We start from the raw sequence: 10,571 nt of genomic DNA on the forward strand, positions 1-10,571 counted from the left end.
ATATTTTAATTTAGATATTAAAACCTTTTCGTTGACATCATTCTGTCTCATCATGTTTTTTTTCCTAACAACAAAGAAAAATCACATTTCTTGTCAGTTTGTTTATTGTTTATTTCAGAACTGTTCTGTTGATGTAAACTTGTTTCACACTTTGTTCTTCAGACACTCATCACGAGTCATCAGCCACTCAGAGGTCTCACCTGCTGAGCAACAACATGCACAGCAGCTGACTGGCTACCTTTAATGATGCTCTCTGAAGGTTAAAAGCTGATGACATCACCTGTTGATGACATCACCCAACACCTGCTGATGATGTCACCTGTTTTCAGCAGAAACAAACTAATTCAAACACATTTCTGGTGTGTTCACAGACGGCCATGTTGTCTTCTTGTTTCTGAGACTTTCAGGAATAATTATTTTCCTCTCCACTGGTGTCTTTCAGATGTCATGTTTAATTTGCACGTCCAGCCGTCTCAGATCAACATAAAGATTCATGTGTTGATTGTGTTCGTGTTGCCTGATGAATCTCAGTCCAGTGTGTTTCGCAGCTCTGCTGAAGAAGAGCAGATCATCGGCGAGCTGAAGCAGTGAAGCTGCAGGTTCGGCTACACGATGTTATTATAAAGTAAACAGGAGCAAACGTGACGTTCACTGACTCGTCTCAACTCTGAAGCCAAGCTGCTGCGTTCAGGGACGCCCCAACAGACGGCCATGTTGTCTTCATGATTCTGAAACTTTCAGGAAAAATTATTTATCCTCCATCGGTGTCTTTGTGACATCATCAGTTTCTGAGAGCTGCCGTCGGTCCATCAGATGTCGTCCTGCTCGGCTCGTTCTCTGGAGGAAACCCACCTGCTAACGATCACTTCCTGTTGACAGAAACATCTGTCGTTTAATTAACCTTTATTAACACGGTAATATCTAAAGAACAGATGAAAGATCTGATCACAACTTATTTCTACAAATTAAACCGTTAACAGTTTATTTCAAATATTAATCATATTATATCAATTAATAATTAATAATAATTCAAGAGCTGTGTCACATTTACTGTCAGTAAACTGACAAAAGTTTTAAGTCGTCATTTTGGACCATTTTATGATCTTTTGTGTTCAATTAACTAATGATTATTTTATCATCAGTCCATGTGTTGATTAGTCTTTCTATTAAAGGTCCAGTGTGAAGGCTTTAGTGTTAGACACACACACACACACACACACACACACACACACACACACACACACACTTTTTTACCTGAACCTTCAGCCTGCTCAGGCAGACAGGTGAGTCGAGCTCAGCCTCTGATAGGTCGGCAGGATAGATGATGTAACACATCATCAGCTCCTGTAAAAAAAACATGGTGAATTAAAACGCGCGAATCCCTTCTGAGACGATGGAGTCTGATTCTGTCTCGTTACCTTGGAAACATTGGAGGTGACCCTACTGAGAGCCGCCAGAGAGCGCCAGGAAAACCGACGCAAACCTGAGCCCCTGAACGCACCGTCGACGCGCTCAACAACCACCGAATAACTACAGGAAGAGAAGAAGGACAATCTGAGACACTGAAGACAGGTGTGTGTGTGTGTGTGTGTGTGTGTGTGTGTGTGTACGTGTGCGAGTGTGTTACCTGGCGTGGTAGAAAGGCGGTCCTTTCCTGTACAACACTGTGAACACACAGAGAGGTGAGACGATCGCACTCTGATGGTTGATCACATGTTTCTGTGTGTGTGTGTGTCTTACTGAAGTCGACGCCGTACTTGGCCCCGCCCCCCTCTTTAGGGACCCACCCCCTGCTCCGACAATGCTGATAGGCTGCGAATGAGCTGACGAAGTCAGGTCGCAGTGACCGGAACTTCCTCCACAGATGGATGATTGACAGGGGCTCCTGACCAATCACAGGAGAGGACATGGATGAGGTCACTCACAGGAAGTTTGAGTTCATTTATTTATTTGGTATTTTAAACAAATTTGTCAGCTTAATTACAGGTGATCTTATAACAACACTAAAAATATTAGATCTTAAGTTACCTGGTGCAGGTAGACAGACAGGCAGCCCAGACTGTAAACCAGAAAGAAGGCCTGTAGACAGACAGACAGGCAGCTGTTGAAGTGCGGTGAATAGGCCGCGCCCCCTACCTGCTGTCCAGCTACAGGTGTCATTGACATGTTAGAAACAGTGGGACTGTTGAAGTTGACAGAAGACACAACAACAGACAGCACTGTCTGACTGCAGGTGATTCACTGTGATGTAATGACATGTTTGTTAACCTGTTGATGTCAGCAGCAGCTGATCCAACCATTGAACCAGTAACACAACTTTACCAGACTCCATTAACAAATGTAGTGATTTTAAGAGTTGTCTTGTTAAAACAAACTTTATAAACATTATGAAACTGTGTGTGTGACAGATTGTAACTGATTGTGTCCTTGTAAATTCAGCATTAAATCTTTCAGCTGAAGTTGTTTGTCTCCTTGTAAAAAGTGTCAGTTTGTGGCAGCATGTCTGTACCAGCCTGTCTGCTTCTGTGTCTAAAGTGCTAAAGTCTTACCTGCCAACATTGATCAGCTGTTTGAACACACTGTTTACACTGATTTCACCATTTACACTCCATTTATGAAAGAAGAAACATGTTATTGATCTAAACATGTCACATGTTACAAAGACACTAAACAGTAACAATATAGGCTCCTTCTTTGTCCCCGTGGAGAAAGTCCCCAGACTCCCTTAACAAATGTGTCAGTTTAGTGAGCTGTTGAGTTGGAGACACTTTATAAACTCTGTGAAACTCTGTCTCTGACTCATTCTGCATTATTTGGACCTTCTTGTTCATTCAGCAAATGTTCTACATGAACTTCTTTCTGTCTTTGAGTAGAAACATGGAGTCTGTGTGTCTCAGTGGTGGACGAGTCAGATCACAGGTGGTCCCTCGACTGATATTGTGAACAGGGTTTCAGATTCCAACCACACTTCACTTTCTGATTCTGGCTTTGTCTCCATGGCAACATCAGCGGAGGCTCATGGGTAACGTAGTGTCTAGAGGCAGAAAGAGTAACTGATTCCAGTGTGTGTGTTGGTGTTTTTACCTCTTCCAGACTGAGCTGCAGGTACTCTGTGAGAGCGAGCGGAGACCGCCGGACCTCCCTGAGCCCCACACACATCTGCAGACACACAGACACACACACACACACACACACACACACACACACACACACACACACACACAGTCAATCTCTTATACAATCTGAATCTTTATATCTCTGTTCAGATGTCTTAACTGGTAAATTAAACTGATAAAATATCATAATCTGTCAAGTAACTACAGCTGTGAGAGAGTGAATGTACTCAGGTATCATAGAGAAGAAGACTCACCTCACTGTCTGAGACCACCAGGACAAAACCAGGACCTGGAGCCACAGGATCAGGATCAGGATCTGTGTCAGAGTCAGAGTCAGATACAGAGTCAGAGTCCTGCTCTGAGCTGGGATCTGGGACGCATTCAGGGTTCACGTCCAACCTGAAACGTTCAAAGATCACAATCGAGTTTGTTTCATGTTTAAAGGACACTTACAACAGATTTCTTCATGTTCACACTAAACTAAACTAAGGCCATAAAATCTGTCTGAGGGACGAGACTCAGAAGAGAGTCAGAAATCACTTCAGAGGACTTGTTATTGTCAGATTATATACGTGTACTGAGACACTGGGATTAACATTGTGTCAAAAGATGACATAATCTACTCTGAGACAAACCAAAGGAACTGAACCAATGAAAAACAGGCTATTACACAGGTAGAAAACCTGAAGTCAACCCAGAACTAATATCTACCTGTGAAATAACAGTGAAAGTGAGCCTTGAATCTCCAAACTGAAGGTTACACAGTTTACAGTGAGGTCATTATATCATCTCATTCTTCAGGGGACCCTGGTGACTACCTGCAGCTCCTCTTGGCCTCCTGCTCCACCTCTGACCAACAACAGACTCCGCCCTCTGGTCCCGGCATCTCCTTCTCCTCCCCATCCACTCCTCCTCCTCCTTCTCTCCTCACTTCCTCCATCTCTACTGGCTGAGACAGTTTGACCATCGTCTGACTGACAGCCTCTTCATCCAATCCCTGAGCAGAGAGAGCTGAACCCGCCCACCTGAGCAGCTCCTCATATCTGCAGGAGAGGAGAGAATGTGATGTCATTCTTTGATCTGACAGGATGTGATGTCACTGTTTGAGCTGACAGGATGTGATGTCACTGACCTGGACTGTGAGACGACGGGTAGAAACAGCCCTTCATGTTCTGTAACAGAGAGAGACCAGCTGACTGCAGGGAGAGCACTGATTGGACCGCAGGTGATGATGTCACAGTGTGGGTGTAAACTTACGCTCCCATTGGTCAGAGATGCTGTGGTCTGGTCTGGCTCTGGACAGGATGCCTTTACCGAAGTAACCCTGAAACAAGATAGATCCTGTTCAGACCAGGTACCTGGACCACCAGAGGGAGGGAGATCACCTGGAGACCTGTGGGACCCTCACCTGAGAGGACCCGTACTCACTCAGACCTGGTTTTGGACAGTGTGGACTAGGGCCGGACGATAAGGCCAAAAGTGTTATCACAATATGTTTTTTATATTGACCAATGCCGATAATTATCACGATATATATACACATACAATAATAATGTTGAATTTACAGTTTTCAGATTATTCTACTGACGGAACCCAAAACACACCAGAAGGTTTATTATGGTTTATAAAATACATTCATTTATTGTCAGATACTAGATGAGAAACATTCAACAGAACCAACCAATCACATGGCTTCATGTTCAACACTGGTGAAATAAAATAATAAATATGAACAACAAACTGCTTGTTTCAAGGTAGCTCACTGCACTGAACACTGACTAATGAAAATAATAAAAAGTTAAATGTTGAGGATGATGATGCTTCTGTATCTGTGAATACTGCACATTCTAGAGCCTGCAGGTGTGGTTCTGTAAGACCTGGTGTGGTTCTGTAAGACCTGGTGTGGTTCTGGTAGACCTGGTGTGGTTCTGTAAGACCTGGTGTGGTTCTGTAAGACCTGATGTGGTTCTGGTAGACCTGGTGTGGTTCTGTAAGACCTGGTGTGGTACTGTCAGACCTGGTGTGGTACTGTATGACCTGGTGTGGTTCTGTAAGACCTGGTGTGGTTCTGGTAGACCTGGTGTGGTTCTGTAAGACCTGGTGTGGTACTGTCAGACCTGGTGTGGTACTGTATGACCTGGTGTGGTTCTGTAAGACCTGGTGTGGTTCTGGTAGACCTGATGTGGTTCTGTAAGACCTGGTGTGGTTCTGGTAGACCTGGTGTAGTTCTGGTAGAACTGATGTGGTTCTGTAAGACCTGGTGTGGTTCTGTAAGACCTGGTGTGGTTCTTGTAAGACCTGGTGTGGTTCTGGTAGACCTGGTGTGGTTCTGTAAGACCTGGTGTGGTTCTTGTAAGACCTGGTGTGGTTCTGGTAGACCTGGTGTGGTTCTGGTAGACCTGGTGTGGTTCTGTAAGACCTGGTGTGGTTCTTGTAAGACCTGGTGTGGTTCTGTAAGACCTGGTGTGGTTCTGGTAGACCTGGTGTGGTACTGTACGACCTGGTGTGGTTCTGTACGACCTGGTGTGGTTCTGGTAGACCTGGTGTGGTTCTGTAAGACCTGGTGTGGTTCTGTAAGACCTGGTGTGGTACTGTACGACCTGGTGTGGTTCTGGTAGACCTGGTGTGGTTCTGTAAGACCTGGTGTGGTTCTGTACGACCTGGTGTGGTTCTGGTAGACCTGGTGTGGTTCTGTAAGACCTGGTGTGGTTCTGGTAGACCTGGTGTGGTTCTGTAAGACCTGGTGTGGTACTGTACGACCTGGTGTGGTTCTGGTTTCCAATATTATGGTGTCAGAGGTACTGCTCTCAGTTGGTTCCGTAGCTTCATGTTTGGGAGGAAACAATATGTCTCTATATTCAATCACAAATCAGAACAGTAGAGTACGGTGTCCCCCAGGGATCCATCCTCGGACCACTCCTCTTTATTTTAAATGACTTTATACACTGTTCTAACATTCTACACAAAGTTCTGTTTGCAGATGATACTAATTTATTCTTATCACACAAGAACATACACAATCTGCAAAAGACTCTAAATGATGAATTGATCAAGGTTGATATATGGTTAAAATGCAATAAATTGTCACTAAATTTAAATAAGACAAACTTTATAATTTTTCGTTCAAACAGTCTTTATCTTGGGCTAAATCTGACGCTCCTTCCTACCCACTTTTTCATCGCTATGGCCTCCTGAAAATTACTGAACTTAATTCTTTTCATAATGCTTGTACTATGTTTTGTGTTGTTAATAAGCTCTATGAAAGATTTTGTGACCTGATTCCAATTTCCTTATCTCTGCATTCATATCAGACTAGGAAGAAGCATCTTATTAAGGGTAAAAACCGGAAACTCAAATGTTTTTGTTTGCAAAGGTCCGCAGGTATGGAACAATTTTGATATTGAGATGCAAATGTCCTCCATCTATACCTGTTTTTAAAAATAGATTAAGGAGGCACCCGTTGCTGAAATATTCTCAGTCATGATCCTGATATGGCAATTTGTCTTTCCTACACTGGAGTATAATTCTTTTTGGACTGTTGGTGACGTGACCACTTGGACCATGTTAGGAGTAGCTTTAGGTTAGAGTATCTCTTGTTTGGGTGTGTATGGTTGAGAGTGTTATATGTACATGTAAGTGTATATGTGTGAAAATGTATTCTATGTTATTTTTATTTTTGTGTATTACTTGTATCGACTTTGTGCCTGGGCCCCTCTTAATAAGCTTTTTAAGCTTCCTGGGGTGTCCCATTTCACATAAGATTATTACAGATTTAAAAGAGTATGTTGTATATGGTTTTAACTGATGTGAATAAAGAAATGAAATGGTAGACCTGATGTGGTTCTGTAAGACCTGATGTGGTTCTGTAAGACCTGGTGTGGTTCTGTAAGACCTGATGTGGTTCTGTAAGACCTGGTGTGGTTCTGTAAGACCTGATGTGGTTCGGACGTGCGACCAGACCACATATGATCTCTGAGCTGCTCCACTTTGACCCTCCACCCTGCAGCTGAGGGATGTTAGCAGAGTGAACTTAGCATCCGTGATGTCATTAGCTTCTTGAAGCCCTGTTTTCAAACTGTGCTTATTAGGCATCATATCTTTAGTGGTACTGTTCGTAGTGGTGCTGGTTCTGTTTTTGTATCTATTCGGTTTCTTCTCATATGGGATGTGTGAAGTGGCTGAAAAAGCAGCAGAGATTGTTGGTTGTGGAAGTGAAGTGTGACTGGTAGAAGCAGTCGGGCTGGTCTGTTGGCTACTTGTGGGGAGGCTGACACTAGCATGATAGCACAAACTGACGCTCTCTGGGTTCTGTTTGGGTCAGTACCTGTTGAGGCGGCTCGACACCGACATTCTGAGTTGTTTTGAATGGGAGGGGCCAGAAACATGTATAACCCACATGCATCTGTGTCTGCTGTGTGATTGGCTGTTGGTGTTGTGTTTTCTAGGGAGAGGAAAACAAACAAAAAAAGACTATCGAAAATAAATGTCATAAATTATCATCGTTATCGTGGAAATGATCAAGATCGTTTTATCACCCAGCCCTGGTGTGGACTCACTCAGACCTGGTTTTAGAGGGTGTGGACTCACTCAGACCTGGTTTAGAGGGTGTGGACTCATTCAGACCTGGTTTAAGAGGGTGTGGACTCATTCAGACCTGGTTTAAGAGGGTATCAACTCACTCAGACCTGGTTTTAGAGGGTGTGGACTCACTCAGACCTGGTTTTAGAGGGTGTGGACTCATTCAGACCTGGTTTTAGAGGGTGTGGACTCATTCAGACCTGGTTTTAGAGGGTGTGGACTCACTCAGACCTGGTTTTAGAGGGTGTGGACTCATTCAGACCTGGTTTTAGAGGGTGTGGACTCACTCAGACCTGGTTTTAGAGGGTGTGGACTCACTCAGACCTGGTTTTAGAGGACGTGGACTCACTCACACCTGGTTTTAGAGGACGTGGACTCACTCAGACCTGGTTTTAGAGGACATGGACTCATTCAGACCTGGTTTTAGAGGGTGTGGACTCACTCAAACCTGGTTTTAGAGGACGTGGACTCACTCAGACCTGGTTTTAGAGGGTGTGGACTCATTCAGACCTGGTTTTAGAGGATGTGGACTCACTCAAACCTGGTTTTAGAGGATGTGGACTCACTCAGACCTGGTTTTAGAGGGTGTGGACTCACTCAGACCTGGTTTTAGAGGGTGTGGACTCATACAGACCTGGTTTAAGAGAACGTGGACTCACTCAGACCTGGTTTTAGAGGACGTGGACTCACTCAGACCTGGTTTTAGAGGGTGTGGACTCACTCACACCTGGTTTTAGAAGATGTGGTCTCACTCAGACCTGGTTTTAGAGGATGTGGACTCACTCAAACCTGGTTTTAGAGGACGTGGACTCACTCAGACCTGGTTTTAGAGGGTGTGGACTCATACAGACCTGGTTTAAGAGAACGTGGACTCACTCAGACCTGGTTTTAGAGGACATGGACTCATTCAGACCTGGTTTTAGAGGGTGTGGACTCCCTCAAACCTGGTTTAAGAGGATGTGGACTCACTCAGACCTGGTTTTAGAGGGTGTGGACTCACTCAAACCTGGTTTAAGAGGATGTGGACTCACTCAGACCTGGTTTAAGAGGACGTGGACTCACTCAGACCTGGTTTTAGAGGACATGGACTCATTCAGACCTGGTTTTAGAGGGTGTGGACTCACTCAAACCTGGTTTTAGAGGACGTGGACTCACTCAGACCTGGTTTTAGAGGGTGTGGACTCATTCAGACCTGGTTTAAGAGGATGTGGACTCACTCAGACCTGGTTTAAGAGGACGTGGACTCACTCAGACCTGGTTTTAGAGGACATGGACTCATTCAGACCTGGTTTTAGAGGGTGTGGACTCACTCAAACCTGGTTTTAGAGGACGTGGACTCACTCAGACCTGGTTTTAGAGGATGTGGACTCATTCAGACCTGGTTTTAGAGGATGTGGACTCATTCAGACCTGGTTTTAGAGGGTGTGGACTCCCTCAAACCTGGTTTAAGAGGATGTGGACTCACTCAGACCTGGTTTTAGAGGGTGTGGACTCACTCAAACCTGGTTTAAGAGGATGTGGACTCACTCAGACCTGGTTTAAGAGGACGTGGACTCACTCAGACCTGGTTTTAGAGGACATGGACTCATTCAGATCTGGTTTTAGAGGGTGTGGACTCACTCAAACCTGGTTTTAGAGGACGTGGACTCACTCAGACCTGGTTTTAGAGGGTGTGGACTCATTCAGACCTGGTTTAAGAGGATGTGGACTCACTCAGACCTGGTTTAAGAGGACGTGGACTCACTCAGACCTGGTTTTAGAGGGTGTGGACTCATTCAGACCTGGTTTTAGAGGATGTGGACTCACTCAAACCTGGTTTTAGAGGACGTGGACTCACTCAGACCTGGTTTTAGAGGGTGTGGACTCACTCAGACCTGGTTTTAGAGGGTGTGGACTCATTCAGACCTGGTTTTAGAGGATGTGGACTCACTCAAACCTGGTTTTAGAGGACGTGGACTCACTCAGACCTGGTTTTAGAGGGTGTGGACTCACTCAGACCTGGTTTTAGAGGACGTGGACTCACTCACACCTGGTTTTAGAAGATGTGGTCTCACTCAGACCTGGTTTTAGAGAATGTGGACTCACTCAAACCTGGTTTTAGAGGACGTGGACTCACTCAGACCTGGTTTTAGAGGACGTGGACTCACTCAGACCTGGTTTTAGAGGATGTGGACTCACTCAAACCTGGTTTTAGAGGACGTGGACTCACTCAGACCTGGTTTTAGAGGATGTGGACTCATTCAGACCTGGTTTTAGAGGATGTGGACTCATTCAGACCTGGTTTTAGAGGGTGTGGACTCCCTCAAACCTGGTTTAAGAGGATGTGGACTCACTCAGACCTGGTTTTAGAGGGTGTGGACTCATTCAGACTTGGTTTTGGAGGGTATCGACTCACTCAAACGTGGACTTAGTCAGACCTGGTTGTGGATCTTCTGGATGTGGTCCGGGTGGCAGACCAGCACGTGTTGGTTGATGAGCTGCGCCCTGTAGTCGTTCCTCTCCTCCGGGTCTCGGCTCACCGGCAGCGGAGCCTCGTACTCCTCCTGAACCCGGGCGCGTCTCCGTGGAGCACGAAACTCCGCCTGCATGCTGTCGGGACCGGGTCAGACCGGGTCAGACCGGGTGAGAGCTGGTTCCAGTCTGTGTTGCTAGTTCTGCTGCCGCAGTAGCTAGCGGGAGACACTGCTAATTGCTAGCATGTTAGGATATTAGCCTGTTTGCAGTTTAGCTCCTTAAATTACCCTCTGATCTATGTTAGCTTGTTAGCCTGTTAGCTTGTCAACAGTTAGTCGCTCTGCCCGGATTTGTTTCACTGTCGGACGCATCGGTGTCTTTGAATCTGTGTCCGGCTGGAACTGTCGGTCTGCTCTCAGGTCC

At 45.3% G+C, this 10,571-nt stretch overlaps 2 protein-coding genes across 4 annotated transcripts; both read right to left on the minus strand.

Annotated features, from left to right (window-relative positions):
* Positions 1-86: 86 nt before the first annotated feature.
* tsen2 (TSEN2 tRNA splicing endonuclease subunit) lies at positions 87-10,544 on the minus strand. Of its 2 annotated transcripts, XM_030421624.1 has the most exons (13): positions 10,112-10,544; positions 7,441-7,557; positions 4,374-4,440; positions 4,249-4,288; positions 3,935-4,159; positions 3,371-3,515; positions 3,085-3,159; positions 2,029-2,079; positions 1,741-1,885; positions 1,628-1,664; positions 1,419-1,530; positions 1,255-1,344; positions 87-869 (listed from the first exon to the last, which is right to left on the minus strand). In XM_030421624.1, the coding sequence occupies exons 1-13, from the start codon at positions 10,280-10,282 to the stop codon at positions 810-812; spliced, it is 1,335 nt and encodes a 444-aa protein (XP_030277484.1). In that variant the 5' UTR covers positions 10,283-10,544; the 3' UTR covers positions 87-809. The 2 variants fall into 2 exon arrangements, with proteins under 2 accessions (XP_030277484.1, XP_030277485.1); XM_030421625.1 differs by lacking the exon at positions 7,441-7,557 and having other exon boundaries at positions 10,112-10,541.
* Positions 4,448-7,427, minus strand: LOC115584181 (mucin-12-like). 2 transcript variants are annotated; one of them, XM_030421627.1, is made up of 2 exons: positions 6,989-7,427; positions 4,448-5,856 (listed from the first exon to the last, which is right to left on the minus strand). In XM_030421627.1, the coding sequence occupies exons 1-2, from the start codon at positions 7,209-7,211 to the stop codon at positions 5,228-5,230; spliced, it is 852 nt and encodes a 283-aa protein (XP_030277487.1). In that variant the 5' UTR covers positions 7,212-7,427; the 3' UTR covers positions 4,448-5,227. The 2 variants fall into 2 exon arrangements, with proteins under 2 accessions (XP_030277487.1, XP_030277486.1); XM_030421626.1 differs by having other exon boundaries at positions 6,949-7,427.
* Positions 10,545-10,571: the final 27 nt, after the last annotated feature.

This window comes from Sparus aurata, chromosome 6 (genome assembly GCF_900880675.1).
Source record: "Sparus aurata chromosome 6, fSpaAur1.1, whole genome shotgun sequence".
Taxonomy (NCBI): domain Eukaryota; kingdom Metazoa; phylum Chordata; class Actinopteri; order Spariformes; family Sparidae; genus Sparus; species Sparus aurata.